Source organism: Gekko japonicus, unplaced genomic scaffold (assembly GCF_001447785.1).
Source record: "Gekko japonicus isolate JY-2015 unplaced genomic scaffold, Gekko_japonicus_V1.1 scaffold656, whole genome shotgun sequence".
Classification (NCBI taxonomy): Eukaryota; Metazoa; Chordata; class Lepidosauria; order Squamata; family Gekkonidae; genus Gekko; species Gekko japonicus.
Window position 1 is genome coordinate 449403 of NW_015168067.1, and position 17454 is coordinate 466856.

General features: G+C 46.5%; 1 protein-coding gene across 1 annotated transcript in view; it reads left to right on the top strand.

Moving 5' to 3' along the window:
- FKTN (fukutin) overlaps positions 1-15853 on the top strand; it is a 26212-nt gene extending 10359 nt beyond the window's left edge. Inside the window, exons 3-8 of the mRNA XM_015414572.1 lie at positions 1234-1511; positions 3111-3243; positions 6170-6299; positions 8323-8456; positions 11912-12039; positions 14560-15853. Coding sequence (XP_015270058.1) covers positions 1234-1511; positions 3111-3243; positions 6170-6299; positions 8323-8456; positions 11912-12039; positions 14560-14773 — 1017 coding nt within the window. The 3' untranslated portion in view covers positions 14774-15853. The remainder of the gene's footprint in view (positions 1-1233; positions 1512-3110; positions 3244-6169; positions 6300-8322; positions 8457-11911; positions 12040-14559) is intronic.
- Positions 15854-17454: the final 1601 nt, after the last annotated feature.

Here is a 17454-nt window from a genome sequence, read left to right on the forward strand (position 1 = left end):
CGGGCAAGTAAAGAGCACAAAGCAGGGGCTCTCCTAGTTTAGCAGATGGTCTGAACAGGTTTTGGACAGGAACAAAATCATACTGAGCCAGTTAATCAACTGTTTGGTAATGCCAACTTCAGTTCCCGTTCTTCATATTTCTTACTTTACTTGTATAGATGAGGAACTGGTTTGTAATTGTAGTAGTTCAGTGGCTGTTTATGGTGCTGGAAAGTGGTACAATTCCTCTAACTGGTTTTTGTTTTCATTTTTAAATAGTGTCATGTAGGAGGCTTTTTGGTCTTTGCATTAAGCCAGTGTTCTGTATGAGCGAAGGGCTGTCATCTGAAAGAGTGAGGGTTGTTTTGTTTATTTTGTTTGGATATTTATACCCCTCTGTTCTCCCTAAAGGGGACCCAGGGCAGCTTTACCACATCATTCTCTGTTCCATTTTGTCCTCAGCACAACCACCCTGCAAGGTAGGTTAGGCAGAGAGAAAGTGACAGGTCCAAGGTCACCCCAGTAAGCTTCCGTGGCAGAGTGGGGATTAGAATTCAGTTCTCCCAGATTCTGGGTCATTATTGTCAGCACCTTTTAATAATGTGATTGTTATGGTTTTAGGATTGTTATTTTATTTATCGTTGGTTTTATGCTGTTGTAAGCCGCCCTGAGCCGGCCATGGCTGGGAGGGCAGGGTATAAATATAATAAATAAATACATTCTAGTCCGTTGGAAGCTTGCTGGGAGACCTTGGGCCAGTTGCGCACTCTCAGTCTGTCCCTTGTCCAGGGTGGCGGTAGTTAGTATAATGTGGAGAAGAGGAAGAAGAAGAACCTGAAGGAGTCTCAGAGCAGCTTAAAATAGCACCATGGCATGTAACCCTTACAAACCAGTGCAGAAAAGGTTCCTTCAGGTCGAAAGTTGGAAAACCTCTGTTTGAAGTTGCTCAGTGCCCTGACCTGGATAGCCCAGGTCAGATGATAGAAGCTAAGCAGAGTTGCCCCCGGTGAGACCACCAAGGAAGTCCAGGGTTGCTACACAGAGGCAGGCAATGGCAAAAAAAAAAAAATGCTTTTGGAATGTCTCTTGTTTGAAAACCAGATGGAGTTGCCTCAAGTTGGCTGCGACCAGATGGCAAACAAAACCAAAAAAAAGTTACGCAGTGTCATTTCTAGCTGTCAGTGCTGTGTAATGTAGTCCTACGTCTCTGTCCGTTTCTGCAAGAGTGGTGTTCTCAGACCCTTCCGTTTTCAGACGGGCTTGTTCCGAGCGGCGGAGAGAGTGGGATTCCAGTGGCTCAAGGTCCAGAGCAAAGACCCGCGCCTAGAAGGCATGGAGGATCTCTCAGGGACTGAGATTCCCTTGCACTACATCTTCCGACTGGCCAATCACGCCATCCACGTGGTGGTCTTTTACGAGAGGAACGGCAACTATCTGTGGCACGGTCAGCTGCGGTTGAGACGACACGTGGACCGGAAGTTTGTGCCTTTCCGAAAGCTACAGTTCGGCCACTACCCCGGAGCCTATGAGAAGTAAGAAAAATGGCGGGGCGGCATTCTTCATTTTTAATTAAATTGACCATTGCCGTTTTCTTACAGAGCATGGCTGTCGAGCATGCCTCATTCCTTTACCGTGATACAGGGGGAAATCCAATAATAAATCGTGTTGTTACATCAGTGGTGCAAGGGCTAGATTTCGGGGGGTTTTTTACATTTCATTCCTATGAGAAATGAAGCCGTAGGACTCTTTGCTCTGTTTTGCATGTCATACTACAACGTGTTGTCCGACGAAATTGGTTCAGGAGAGGCAAACGGGAAGCATTTTACTCAATACGCAGTTGGGATTCCCTACCACAAGATCCTAGGAATGGACATTCACTTAGCTGGTATGGAAAAAAGGATTAACCAAATCGATGAGGAATAGGTCTACTAGTAGCCCTTAGCCATGATAACTAAAAGAAACCTCCATGTACGGAAGGAAGTAAACTACTTGCCCCTCCCTTAAGAGACTGTTTCTCATGTATGAGCCCGTGTGCCATTCACAATCCTCTGGTCAGTTCCTGCTAGTGGTTCCATCCCTTAGCAATGCACAGTCCCCCGACCCAAGCCTTTTATGTTACTCCTTCGGGGGGGAGGTAGCCCTTTTACCCTGTAGCACTAGGACAAAATTCAAGTCCTGTAGCAGCTTAAACACCACCAACATTTCCCAGGGTATAAGCTTTCTGGCAAAGGGAGCTTTGACTCATGAAAGCTTATCTCCTGGAACATCTGGTTGGTCTTTAAGGTGCTGATGAACTCGGAAGTTCTGTTCTGCTTCAGCTTTGTGGATCAGCCCAAGAAGACCTTGGGCTGATGAGAGCGCCGTCCCCACCAGTCTTCAGAAAAAGTCTTCCGAGAACACTAATTTCAGTGAAAACTGGAGGGTGGCGACTCTCCTGTTGAATCTTGAGGATGGATGAATTAGAATGGCTTCCACCTATTCAGTGTCTTGTGGACAAAATGTTGTAAGCCCCTTTGCGCCCTCTGAGGCAAAGGCGGGATAGAAATATTGCCACTTCATACATAAATGGTGTACCATTTTGCCATTAAATGGAACTAGAGGAAAAGTACAGTCCCCAAGTGGTGAAGTCTCTTGGGTCCATCTTTCAGCTTTGAAGGTGGAATGCTGCCTCCTGTTGCTTCCATGCTGGACCTACATCTAATGTGCCCAAGGAAGAGACCCTGAGTTCCTGCTGCATCCAGTTAGGGGAACAGCCGCCACCACACTCAACTGGTTTACAGCCCTCTATTTTTATTTTTACGTATTGTCCGCTTGTGTTTCACTTTTCCTCCCACCGGCTTGTAACTAAAATATTAAAAACAGCAGTGTACAGGGAACAACTGTAAAACAGCGTGAGAACTGTTAAATGACTTAAAATTGCTTGGCTGCCACGGCTGATACAGTTGGGCTTTTCTTTATGGCACAGATGGGCTGAGCAGATGGGTGAAAACCAAGTGGGATGTGTTAACTGGTTGTGCAAGTGCCGCAGTGACTTTGTGAGTGTTGTTGGGGGGGGGGGTCACCTGTAAAAGACAAACTGGGTTTTTTTGTTTGTTTTCGTAGTTTGGTAATTCCCTCCCCTTTCACAACAGGCTAGAACTACAAAGTGTCTCTCTTGATGGGTTAACAGTCCAGATTCCAAAAGAGCCGTCTCGTTTCCTTGAAGAGTGGTCCCACTCGAGGTTTATTGAATGTAGGTACAGAGAAGCTCGGTCTTTCTTTCAGGTTAGTGGTGATTGAGAAGGATTCCTTCCAACGTAGTATTTCTTCCTTGTAATGTTCTTTGCAAGCTGCCCTGAGCTGTTGGAGGGGCAGGGTAGACATTTTTAAATAAACAGGTACATAAAAGTAGTTCCAGGGGTGGTGTGTCTCTCATTTAATGAACTTAAGGTATGTGTAAGGAAGAATGACCTTTTTGCCAGTACATGGCGCTCATTCAAAACTAGGTAATGCAGGCTCACATAGTCTACCCAGCCCAGTGCAGTGACCCACCAAGCCTTGACAGAACCATACATCTTTGCTGCCTGCTTTTATCTGCATGAAGATCAAGGCTGTCAGGCAATGCAGACTCTATAAGACAGGGCTGCTTATAGCTTTGGCTCATCACCACGTTGCACAATCTCGACTGAGTGTACTTTGGCTCCGCTAAGTTATACTAGATATCCAAGCCACGAAACCGCCTGCAGTGCCTAGCCTAAGTGGGCCTACACCCTCTAAGCCCATTGACTTCAAGTTGACTTACTTTCCACAGTACGTCCTTATTACTCTGAAGCTCTGCAGGAAAGTCTGTTTTAATGCCGCAAGTCTGCTGCGCTACTTCCGCAGTAGGGGCTTTCCCGCGGTGTTTCCTTTGCTAATCGTGAGTCCCCATGCATGCTCAGGGAAGACTGCACATGAGTTCCCCCCCCTCCCCAAAAGAGATTTACTTCATTACATCGGTTTGTGCAGCGCTCTTCACAGTAAAATATGAAATCCTTTAAAAAAAAAAATCCCGCTGGAATGCAATATAAGTAGCATAATAACGTGATTCCCTTGGGCTGTTTTAAAAAAAACAATGGAAAGAAATGGAAACAATAAGCTAATTAACCAGGAACTGTTCCTCAGCAACGTGGGGTTGGAGGGTGGGGCATGCAAATGGGGAGGGGAGGGCGGACCTAGGGCTGAAAAACACCGGATGAGAAAGATTTCCCCACTAGGTTGATGCGGGTTCAGTGCTGGGATTACAACAACTTCCTGGAAACGGGATTCGGATGCCACGCAGCAAGAGGGAGGAAAGTGCGTTTTTACGCCTGGGAGGGCGAAATCACGCTGCGCAAAGCAGGGAAAGCCGTGGATGAGTAGAAGTGCAGGCGCGGGGAAATCTGACACTGCGGAATCAGTCTTAGGCAAGACAACTCTGTTTCGGACTGCATTCTCTTACAAGCAGACCTTAATTTAAATATTCATCGGAATATTTAAATATTTTGTCTCCCCGTTCAGATAGCCCTGGGATCCCGGTGGCTGAAGGTTCAGAGCAGAGGCCCAGCAATACAGTATTTTAAAGCTGGTTAGGGAAGCCAGGATCCAGATAGCTACTTGGGAGGGTTTGTGTTTCTGAGCACCGGATTTTTGGAAGTATTTGCATGGTTCTCTGGAGTGTGGCTGTAAAACAATGCTTATGTTTAATCCCCATAGGAATAGATTTGAACCTAATACATTAACTTTCCCCTTCTCTCTGCCCCTTTTCAGACCAGTAGTAGACTTAACCTTACATGCCTTGAAACCAGCCCCACAGTACAGGGTTGTTAAACCAGGTTTGCTACCTAGTTTTAGCCCTAGGTGGCGCCAGAGGTTGCAAATGCAAGGTGTGATAACAGTAACGTGTCTCCTTATGCATGAATGCAAGAAGTAATTATTATCTTGCACACTTGATCAGGCAGGTAGAAAAGGCTAATTTTCTTAATTTTTTAAATGGTTCTTGCCATGGATTGGAACTTGTTTTGCAATCTAGTGAAAGGCTGAGAGAAGTTCTGCAGCAGTAAAAGGAAAATACTGACTAGGTAGTTCTTGTGGAAATCTTAGCTAAACATTTTTAAAATGGGATTTGGGACCAAAATTTGTTAGCTGATCCATATCCTTGCTTATTTCTCTTTTGTGTACTAGGTGAGCAGTGGTATCTGTATACACTTTTTGCTTTGGAATGTTGGGAAAACTTGCAATTTAAAAGTAACTTCCTATATGGGTTGTTGGGGGGGGGAGGACTGCACTGTTCTTCCTCCCTCCCTGCCACTTGACCACAGTCAAGAGCTGGGGCCTATTGGTGTGAACCTACCTATAGTGAGTAATGCACAACGTCATTTCTTAAGTCAGCCTCTTCAACAGCCACTAAAATTTCCTGTAGCAGCCTGAATAGCCCAGACTAGCTCCACCTCGTCAGAGCTCTGACTTGAAGCAGGGTTGGCCATCGTCAGTGGTTGGATGGGAGACCACCAAGGAATACCTAGGGTTGCTATGCAGATAAAGGCAATGGTGAACCACTGCTGCACAACTTTTGCCTTGGAAAGCCCACGAAGTTTGGTTGTGACTTAATGAACCACTGCTGCACAACTTTTGCCTTGCAAAGCCCATGAAGTTTGGTTGTGACTGAATAGGTAAAGGTTTCCCTTGCTCAAAAGCTAGTCAAATCCAACTCTAGGGGGCGGTCTCATCTCTGTTTCCAAGCCGAAGAGCCAGCACTGTCCGAAAACCTTTCCGTGGTCAAGTGGTTGGCATGACTAAATGCCGAGGTGCACGGAACGCTGTTACCTTCCCACCAAAGTGGTACCTATTTATCTACTTGCAGTTTCTTGCTTTCGAACTGCTAGGTTGGCAGGCGCTGGGGCCAGAGACAGGAGCTCACTGCGTCACGCGGCACTCGGGTCTCGAACTGCCGAACTACATACCTTCCGGTCTGCAGCTGAGTGTCTTAACCTCTGAGCCACCGTGGCCCTTTGTGACCTAATAGTACTTAATTAATTAATTTTACATTCCCTCTGTGGAACAATGTAATTGAGAAGAAAAGAAATAGGGGAATAACCTTAGAAAGCCAAGGTGTTGGGGAAGTGTGCTTTGTTTTGGGGGAAGCCCTTGTGTTTGGGAAGTGTGCACAAGTTTTTTTGTTTTCCCTTTGCAGCTGTATCCCGATGATATGTCTCTCGATGCGGTGGAGTTCAGGAAAAAAGCCAAGGCGTTACTGCACCTTGCTGCTGTGATGCTGAACAGTTTGGGCGTGAGATTCTGGCTGAGCAGCGGAACATGCCTGGGTCAGGAGTTTGCAGTTGTGTTTCAAACCGGGAATGGCCTCTTTGGCTCCGATGTTAGCTCCCGAGGTTAACACGTGAGGAAATCAAATTAGCAAATGATGTCTTAACGGGTTGTGTCTAGGAGGTACAAAATGCACAAGCATGATCGTGATCCAGGACAGAGGATCCATGTGAATGAAAAATGGTCTTTACTTAGGGCCCCGGGCAGGGCTCTTTTTGTAGCAGGAACTCCTTTGCATATTAAGCGACACACCCCTAATGTAGCCAATCCTCCAAGAGCTTACAGTAGCTCCTGTAAGAAGAGCTCCGTAAGCTCTTGGAGGATTGGCTACATTAGGGGTGTGTCGCCTAATATGCAAAGGAGTTCCTGCTACAAAAAGAGCCCTGCAAGATTCCAAGAGCTGTGAAACTAGCTCTGTGAGCTCAAAGGGGCACAGAGGCTTTAATCTTATGCTGTCTCAGACGGGTGCCCTTTCCCACATTTGCTCTTGTACTCAAAGGCAAACGTATTTGAATGAGTGTGGGAGTTTCACATGCACCTTGTAGTATGGCACATGCGGGTCAGCAGTTCAAAGAAAAGAATAAAAAATTCCACTTGGCTCATGCAGGTCACTTGAGTGAACCAGAGCTGCTCCTTGGAAAGAAAGTCACAGATCTTATTTACGTACAAATTTGCCCGAAAATTGCTATTAATTGTGCAGTGTTACGTTGTTCCCAACAAGGGTTAGTATAGCAAATAGCTATTCTAGTCCAATCTTCTGGAAAAGCGACTCTCTTGTAAGAGTATACATTCCTTCGTGGTATTCCTAGTCATAAAAGCACTGGGAAAGCACACTTTGAATAGAAGGATGATTTATTTATTTATATTTATTTATTTGTTAGACTTTTACCCCACCCTCCCGCCGAGGCGGCTCAGGGCAGCTTACAATGGTTAAAACCAGTATACAATTAATACCGATTGTCACATCTAAAACAATACAAAGCAATACAATAAATACAAGTTATTAAAATTAGACTGTGGCGGCATCTGTTACAAAGTGCTAGTGCTTGTGTGGGACGGTCAGTGTGGCCAGGACTGTTAGAACGCTTGTCAGAACAGCTCGATCTTCACCGCTCTATGGAATTGTTGAAGATCCCGCAGAGCTCGAATTTCATTTGGGGGCTGGTTCCATAGCATCGGTGCAGCTAGGGAGAACGCCCTGGTTCTTGTTGCTGTTAACTTAGCATCCCTAGGGCCAGGGGGGGACCAAGCTATTTTGTGTCTCGGATCTCAGTGCCCTCGGGGGAACATATGGGGAAAGGCGGTCCCTCAGGTAGACAGGCCCCAGACCATGATGTTATATTGGGGAAACTTAGAATATGAGACTTCAGCCTAAGGAAATTTTTGTCTATATGGTGGCTCTGGATTAGAGTACTTTTATTTATTTAACAATGTGTACCCCTTACTTTGCGAGATCTTCGCCATTTTGGTTTGCCTAGGCAACCGGAAACAAAAATGCCTAGGCCACCCAGCATAGTTGCAGAGATCACATGAGGTCAATTAGCAAGATTTTTGCAATTGTATCTTTCAGTCTTAACTGGAAGGAGGTGAGGTGAGTGGTGGAGGGGAACGAATGAGTGTGCAGGCAGGAGACAGTGGTAAAGAGCAACAGGGTAATGGGGGCAGTGGAGCCAAAATGGAGGGGAAAGGGGAGGCTGGGGGGAGGAAATGTCACTCCCACGTGAGTTCTGACAGATCCTTCACTCATGTAATCTGTACAAGTTAGGGTCAAGTTGTACGCGTTTGTAAAAATACAGGAGTTAAGGTCAAGTTATATGTGTTTATAAAAATACAGGCTAACTCGTATTATCGAAATCTCAGAACCCGTTTTTTCAGAACAGAAGAAGGGGAAAAGCTACCACTACTTACAAATAAGATGTTTTGCATGGGGGGTTGGGGGGGGTGGATTGTCGCATATGATTTTGCCGTACCTGAATATTCTCCACAAAGCTGAGAGATCTCTGTTTTCTTTTCTTTCTTTAGGTTGGTACCGGCAGTGCAATATTATTCCTTACAGCAAGGATGTGGATTTGGGGATTTTAGTTAAAGACTATAAACCGGATATTGTTTCAGCCTTTCAGAAGGCAGGATTACCCCTGAAGCACAAGTTTGGCAAGGTTGGTAGTTCAGATGCCAGGACTTGGGTAGGAGGCGCCTGCAATCCGGATGCCCTGCGAACCATTTCAGGGCGGCTGCCTGCCTCATATGCACCTTTTTTCAGGGAAAGGTAGAAGCCAATTGCCAGCAGTAACCAAGGAATGAGACCTAGGCTGAGGTTGTGCAGGCGGGAGTAGGCTTCCTTCTCAGTCCTTTTCCTTTCCGGTGACTGGAGTCACCAGGAGTGGATTTGGCCCCCATCTCAGTGGCTTGTCTTCTTCTCTTCTGCATGAAAACGAATCGCCACCATTAGGGCTTGTTCTGTAGAAAAAGCCCAGCAGGAACTCATTAGCCTATTAGGCCACACCCCTGACAGCACAGCTCATGAGCATATTAGGCCGCACCCCCATGTTACCAGAAGTGTGGTCATCCAGCCACACCCACCTTTTGCTTCTTATTCTGTTTACCTTGTTTGTTGTCAAAACCCAGGGCTTTTTTTGGTAGCAGGAACTCCTTTGCATGTTAGGCCACACACCCCTAATGTAGCCAATCCTGATGAGTTTCTGCTGTTGGGCGTGGCCTATTATGCTAATGAGTTCCTGCTGGGCGTGGCCAATTTGGGAGCCAGCCGGAACTCCGTTCCTGTGCGTTCCTGCCCAAAAATAGCCCTGGCCACCAGTCACTTCTGTTGCAGAAATGTCAAGCGTTGCAGCTTGGAGAGCCCATTAGGGCCAACCCTGCCCTCCCGCTGTGGCCCTGGCTTTCCCCAGTCCTCATTCGTAGAGCTCCTACATGGATCCTTTCACGTGTGCATGCCCGTCTTGGATGGTGGGCATTTTGCTAGGACGGTAAAAGCTTTGTCACCTGGCATTCGTTGAGGTTGCCGTCAATCAAATGTGCTAGATATTCAAGCCTGTTGCTCTCCCCTGCCCCCCCCTAACCAAGCCCCACTCCATTGGGAACCTGTGGCAATAGCTTCCACTCCTGGTGGGGCCTTTCTCCTCTCCCTTCCTCCCCCCCTCCCCACGAGCTATGGAGCTGTCCTGTGTAGCAGGCAAGCAAGTGGGCACCTGGCCGCTTGAACCAGGCTCTGGGCCGGGGGCAGGGGCACCCTCCCAAGGATGATGTGAGCTGGCAGTGTGAGCTGCCAGAGGCCCAGCAGTGGCCTTGGTCGTAAACCTGGTCTGCTGGAGAGGTGGGAGTGGGGCACACATGCCCAAAGATGCAAGCACATGATGTGGGAGGGGGACCAGCTTGCCCTCAGGGAGATGCTGGTTAACTGATCTTTCTGGATAATCAGGCGCCAGATAACAAAGCTTCACTGTCTGTAATGTCACAGTCTATTCAGTGTGCCGGCATGGTCTTGTCAGACACAGTGATTGTTGGGCATTGAATCATGAAGCTGTTTGGTGCCCTGAAGAAATACTCAGGCACAAACACTGGCATGTGCCAAAGCTACAGAAAGGAATGCATCATGATTTCCCTCTCCTATAGGGAAAAATGTGATGGGAATGATCTGTCAGTGACATCTAACTGCTTTCAGACTAGCAAAGTTTTATGAAACGGAGTAGGAAGTGCTGGTTTTCTGAGGCAGAGAAGGCAGACTTTTCCCACATGAACACACAGGAGCCACGTGAAGCTGCCTTATACTGAATCAGACCCTTGGTTCCTCAAAGTCGGTGTTGTCTAGTCAGACTGGGAGCAGCTCTCCAGGGTCTCAGGCAGAGGTCTTTCATATCACCTACTGTGATGGGTATTCCCAGTAGTACTGTATGGCTGCGAGAGTTGGACTATAAGGAAGGCCGAGCGCCGAAGAATAGATTCTTTTGAACTATGGTGCTGGAGAAGACTCTTGAGAGTCCCTTGGACTTCAAGAAGATCAAATCAGTCAATCCTAAAAGAAATCAACCCTGACTGTTCCCTGGAAGGCCAGATAATGAAACTGAAGCTCAAATACCTTGGCCACCAAATGAGAAGGGAGCACTCACTGGAGAAGACCCTGATGCTGGGAAAGATAGAAGGTCAAAGAAGACGGGGACGGCAAAGGATGAGATGGTTAGACAGTGTCATCGATGCAACGAACATGAAATTGAGCCAACTTCAGAGGACGGCGGAAGACAGGAAGGTCTGGCGTGATCTGGTCCATGGGGTCGCGAAGAGTCGGACTCGACTGTGCGACTGAACAACAACAACAATTGTGATGGGTATGTGTGTGGTGGATATGTAAATAGGGAGCAGGAAACAAGTGGTGGAAATTATATAAGTGAAATTGAACAGACAGAATTTTCAATAAGCCAGGTATCTTGCAGCTAAATTGTGTAGTTGACATACCTAAAAATCTTCAAGCAGTAGTTTTTCATCTGATTACCACAGCCAGATTGGTCTTTGCCAGGAACTGGGAGCAAAAAAACCCAGGTCCAGATATTCATGATTGGCTGATGAAAGTAAAAGAAACCTTTGCATTGGTGAAAATCAACAGCCTGCCTGCAAAACAAAGATACGTCCAGTTTTGGTTTAGGGTTGGGCAGCAAATGGATCTTGCAGCAGAGCATGAGATTATAGGATCCTTAATTTCACATGTTTTTTGTGGTTCGGATAGACACGTTGGCCTTGCACCTATAATGTATTTTCTTTTTATTAAATTGGATTATTATTTTTAAAAATATAATTATTTTGCATCCTTGCCTTGCATATTTACTTAGAAGCGAGCTGCGCTTGAAATGTTACACAGGAACAGTTTTTCCATCAGTGTATCCCACCGTGCTAATGACATACTTCAGTCTCTGCAACTGCGTGGAATGGCCGGTGGTGCAGTTCCTTAAGGTAGATTTGTCACCTAGCTTGGGGGGGGGGGTCATGCTTTTCCATGCTAGTGAACCCATGCTGTTGGTCCTGCTTGTCTCATTGTGGACCTTTAAACGTTACTTTGGTGCCATGGGAATGAACACATGGAAAGTAACTCTCAAAATGCTAATGTAACATTTAAAGGGCACCTGAGTTCAGAGGAGTTTACTTCCTGGTAAATATGTATGGGATTTCAGCCTTAGGCTGTGAAGCAAAGCAGCAGGGATTGAATCCAGATCTCGTTTCCTGTGTAATGTAATTGCCTTGTTGTTGAGTACATAGGTGGGCAATATAGTGCACAACCACAAGTGAAGCCCAGCAATATTTGAAACTAACTTAGAAACGAACAGGCTGTTGTCTTTTTTGACTGGGACATCAGAGCTCTTGTCAAGAGTCGAATGTAACATGAGTGGGAAAATCAGGTGGAAGATACTGTTATAGTTTCAGAATTTGGGCATTTATGGTTTTGATCAGTCCTATCCGGAAACTTCTTTTTAAAATGGCCGCGCAGGATATAAATTCCATTGTGGCAGCCTATAAACCTCTTGGTATTTTCAGCGCTTGGGTTCACCACCTCTTGTTGTCTTCTCTGTGTCCTATGAGGTGCATATTTTTTTTGTCTCCCTGCCAGGTAGAAGACAGCTTGGAGCTTTCCTTTCAGGGAGAAGGTGATGTGAAGCTTGACATTTTTTTCTTCTATGAAGAGGAGGACCACATGTGGAACGGAGGAACTCAGGCCAAATCAGGCAAAAAATTCAAGTACGACTCGGATTTGGTATCTGTGGTGGGAGGAAAATGAGCTTCACGAATTGCAAACATGGCATGATCTTAACAAACAGATATATGGGTAGCAACAAATGGGTGCCCAGTGGACTATTATGTCAAACAATTAATCCCTTTGAAGGTGGTTCTCAAGCACAACCACAAGTGAAGCCCAGCAATATCTGAAACTAACTTAGAAACCAAGAGGCTGTTGTCTTTTTTGAGAAAGGACCTCTGATTATTTACATCTTATTTTCAGACTGGGACATCAGAGCTCTGTCGAGAGTCGAATGTAACGTGAGTGGGAAAATCAGGTGGAAAATACTGTTATAGTTTCAGAATTTGGGCATTTATGGTTTTGATCAGTCCTATCCGGAAACTTCTTTTTAAAATGGCCGCGCAGGATATAAATTCCATTGTGGCAGCCTATAAACCTCTTGGTATTTTCAGCGCTTGGGTTCACCACCTCTTGTTGTCTTCTCTGTGTCCTATGAGGTGCATATTTTTTTTGTCTCCCTGCCAGGTAGAAGACAGCTTGGAGCTTTCCTTTCAGGGAGAAGGTGATGTGAAGCTTGACATTTTTTTCTTCTATGAAGAGGAGGACCACATGTGGAACGGAGGAACTCAGGCCAAATCAGGCAAAAAATTCAAGTACGACTCGGATTTGGTATCTGTGGTGGGAGGAACATGAGCTTCATGAATTGCAGACGTGACATGATCTTAACAAACAGCATGGAGCTCTATGGGTAGCAGCAGATGGGTGCCCAGGGGACGATTATGTCAAACAATTAAGCCCTTTGAAGGTGGTTCTCAAACAGCAGTGCCCTGAGGCTCCATGGAAGCTTCTCATGGGTTCCCCAGTGTTTAAATATCAGTTATGGTGGACAGATTTCCCTCAGGCAGTTACTCATCACGTCCAATGAAAAAGGGTGGATGAGTTCTAGGTCACAATCCCACTGGGGCAACAGTTGAGGCCTAGCAAGCTCTGGGTCCTAATTAGGAGTGCTGTGGAACATGGCCCAGAATCCTTTGCAAGATGCTGGGGTTCTGCAGCAGACATGCAGGACTTCCTTGGCCGAGGATGTGGGGAAAGGTTCCCAGAGGGTAGAAAGTTTGAAAACCGCTGCTGAAAGTAGTAAAGTGACTGCAGGAAGGGCAAAAACGCCACACGTTCTGCCCTATCCATAATGCCCGGAGCAAAGGGAAGTAGAGTAGAAGCAGGTGGCTGTCTCAGCTAGCGATATATCCAGCTCTTGTAAGACCTGCAGATTATGTGTTCTTCTAAAACCAGCAGTAGACTTGAAATCTAATCTGTTAAACAGGTGCTAAGTAAGTCCAATGTCGTGCTAGTTAAATAGAAATTACAAGCAGGAGGGGCAGATGGGAAGTTAGCAGAAGTTTCTTCCCCCGGGGTTCTTTCCTGAGCTTAATGGTTTGCTTGAGGTTTGATTGTTTTTTTCTTTCCACCTTGGTTTGTAACCCCCAAAGGACTTGTAATTGTGCCTTGCAGCAGGAGAGAGTTTTGTATTGTCTTAGATGTTTGGGTTTGTTTTTTTTAAAGTTTCTCATGGAAGGTGAAAAGACCTTTGCACCCTTTCCAGCACGCTGTTTGGATCTCCGTGCCATTTCTCCGCACGTTCTGTTTTAGCTGCAACGTCTGCCACAGTGGTCAGAGGCAAGAGAGGCCAAATAGCTCTGTGATGACAGCTTTGCTGGAACACGACAGCTGCACTGTTTGCTGACTGGGGAAGAGATGGGGAGGGTCTTGGTGGACTGCTCGTTTCCAGGCCAAGTGGTCATCCTGTGCAGTGCAGCAGATGAGGGACGTGAATCTTCCTTTCTGTCTGCTGCTGATCCTTCTTTGTGAACAGAAACTGTAATTGCGCAGGCTTCAGAGCTTCCTCCAAGACAATTCAGAGTGGTCTGCGCAGGGTCTGTTTGATTTCATCCTCAGAATAAGGTTGTGAGGTTGACCGGGCAGAGAGAGAACATCTGTGCCAGTGAAACTTCATAGCCGAGTCAAGTTTTGAACCCAGTCCAGCTCTGTTTCTGGTCCAGCATTCTCTCCACCATACCACAACAACTCCAGGGTTGTAATCCCCTTCCCCCCCCCTTAAATGACAAAATTAATTACTCTGATTTATTCAAAAGATAGAAACAGTGGGAAAACCTCAAGGAGGGAAGTGGAAATTATCTTTGGGTCAATAGAAATGGGCCAGAGAAATGGATACCATTCTGTTGGCATCAGAATTCCTGGGACAGCATATTATCTCCTCTTACTCTGGCCAAAATGTATTTAATTTACTTTACAGAGAAGCTTGCGTAATTTATACCAGTTGCAGAAATCAGGTAATTCTTGCTGCAAGATTATTATTTTAAACACATACGCAGCATCGTTCATTTGCAGTTCCTCCACACTGAATGTTAAAGATGCAACAATGCAGTGCATGGGAAATGCAGTGCATTTTTAAAAAATTACTCCTTTTGTCTTGATCTTCTGCCCCCATTGAACCACAGGTACCTGTTTCCCAAGTTCACACTATGTTGGACCGAGTTTGTAGAATTAAAGGTGCGTGTACCATGTGAACCCCTCCAGTACATCGAAGCCAACTACGGTCAAGAGTGGAAGACGCCAGTGAAGGAGTGGGACTGGAAGAACTCGCCGCCCAACGTGCAGCCCAATGGGATCTGGCCCATTGATGAGTGGGAAGAAGTCATTCAACTCTACTGAACTCTTTGCAAGACCCCAGAATGTATTTGCAGGTTCTGTCACACAGAAGTCATAACCGCATCTGAAACCTCTGTCCACTGTTTTACCGTTTTACCGAGACACTTCTACAAGTTTTTCTCAGCGCCAGACAGATGGGCGTACGGCTTCAAAGTGCTGAGAAGGAGAAAGTAACGCTGGCCTTCTGTTTTAAAACTGTGCCTCAGAAAACGTCCCATTGTAAAAACGCCAACAAAAACCGCCCAGTCTCCTAAAATGACAATAAGAGTTAACTTGCCAGGGAGAAAGTGGGAGAAGTCCTCTCTTGTGTAGAGCCAGGTCACCCGGGAAGGTTCCTAATGCAGAAGAGGGCCCACAAGGAAACAGAATACTTGTAAGTTAGCACTGTTGTGAAGAGGCATCCTGGGCTGGCGGGGGAAAGTGTTTTTGTTGTTTCCATGTGTGCACTTCTCCTTAAAAAGGCGGGGGGCAGGGCGTTCAGTTCGGCACAGGCCATTGTACAGGGGATTTAGGATGGGAACACTTAAGCATGACCAACTGACCACGTTTGCATCTTGGCAGCTACTACTGAAGTCGGTGCATGGAATGGAGGAGAGCCACACAATGGTTGTTCCCCCCCCCCCTCCTGTGCAAAGCTGGGAGTGGAGGGAGCCTTGCAAAAATTAGTGCCAAAAACATGAAAAGCAGCAAGAATGACTCCTGATTTTTCAACTCCCCTGCCTGCGTTATGGTGCTGTCTCCTAAATGGACAGCTTTTGGAACAGGAAGTGCAGGCAATGCTCTCTTCTTTTCCCAGCCACCGTAGTGTTGGACTAGAATGACCCAAGCTCAGATCCTCACCCTGCCCTGGAAGCTCCACTGGGTGACCTTGGGCCAGCCACGCACCTTCAGCCTAAGCTACAACACAGGACTGTAGTTATAAGGATAGACTGGAGACCCACATAGACTGCCCTGAGCTCTCCAGAGGAAGGGTGGAATGGAAATGTGGCAGATTTCCAGGCTTTGCAGTGTCCATAGTCACGGTACGCCACTTTCTTTTCTACCCCTGACCTGGATAGCCCAGGCTAGCCCAATCCCATCAGATCGCGGAAGCTAAGCAGGGTCAGCCTTGGCTAGTATTTGGAAGGGCAGCCTCCAAGGAATACCAGAGGCAGGCAGTGGCGAACCACCTCTGGAATGTCTCTTGCCTTAAAAACAAGGCTGGCTCACCACCTACTGGTGCATAACGCTAAAAGAGCTAGAACATCTGGCTGCCAGACAATCTTAGGATCTCCCGGCTGCTCTACACACAATGCCATACAATAATAATTATTATTATTACTTTCTTTTCCGCATGGCTTTGGGAAACCCGAGTTTAGTTGCACAGAGCAAAGCTAAAATACAAGGATTATGATGGCGTAACTATATGCTTCCTGCTCTGGTCCTGGAAAGCTTTTTCTGTTTTGTTTTGATGTAGGTTAAACTTCAGGTTAATCATCTCAGTATGAAGCTGTGGGAACAGGTAATAAAGGGTGTAGGTGCTGCCTCAGTTCCTCCCTTAAATAACAAGCTATCAATATTTGCTAGATCAAAGAAGGTTTAGGTGAGGAGAGAGCGTGTTACTTTCGTCCACCACTGCTATTTGTGTGAGAGTCTTCTATGGTAGTTCCAGGGCTATTTTTGGGCAGGAACGCACAGGAACAGAGTTCCGGCTGGCTCCCAAGTTGGCCACGCCCAGCAGGAACTCATTAGCATTATAGGCCACACCCAACAGCAGAAATCCATTAGGATTGGCTTCATTAGGGGTGTGTGGCCTAACATGCAAAGGAGTTCCTGCTACAAAAAAAGCCCTGCGTTTTGACAGCAAACAAGGTAAACAATAACAAGCAAAAGGTGGGTGTGGCTGGATAACCACACTTCTGGTAACATGGGGGTGCGTCCTAATGAGCTGTGCTGGCAGGGGTGTGGCCTAATATGCTAATGAGTTTCAGATGTTGGGTGTGGCCTATTATGCTAATGAGTTCCTGCTGGGCTTTTTCTACAAAAAGAGCCCTGGGTAGTTCTAATTATCGCCTTTAAAAGTGCCAGGTGGTTTGGTATCTAGCTACCTTTCATGAATTTATATAAGAAGGGGAACTGATTTCCCATGCAGTCCTAAGCAGAGTTGTACCTTTCTAAGTCCATTGAAGTCAGTGGGCTTGCGAAGGTGAACCTCTGCTTAGGATGGCACTGCGAGTGCTCCCAAGTCCAAAGCTGTGACTGCAGACCTGACAAAGTTACCATTAAAATGTGGTTGGCTGGCTGCTTTCATAACACGCTTATTTATGGCCTGTTCATCAGAGGGTTGCTGGCCGGTTGACTGGTAGCCTCTCCATACCTCCCTACATATAGATGTCATCCGTGGCAATGAGGACTAGCAACCTCAAGAGCGAATACCAGGGGTCATTTCGTAGAAAAAGAGGTGTAGGAGCTCATTAGCATAACTCATTAGCATACCTTACTTGCATATGTCACACCCCCTGACATCACCGGAAGTGTGTCAGAAGGCAACACCCACCACTCAGGCTCCACTGGACTGTTTTGGATTGCTAGCTATTGGGGGGAGGGGGGAATGTGCAGATCTGTCCTCTCACAGGAGAGAGAGCTTGTACCTGAATAAAACTTGGTCTTTAAAGGTGCCACGGGACTGTTTTGGACCAGGGGGC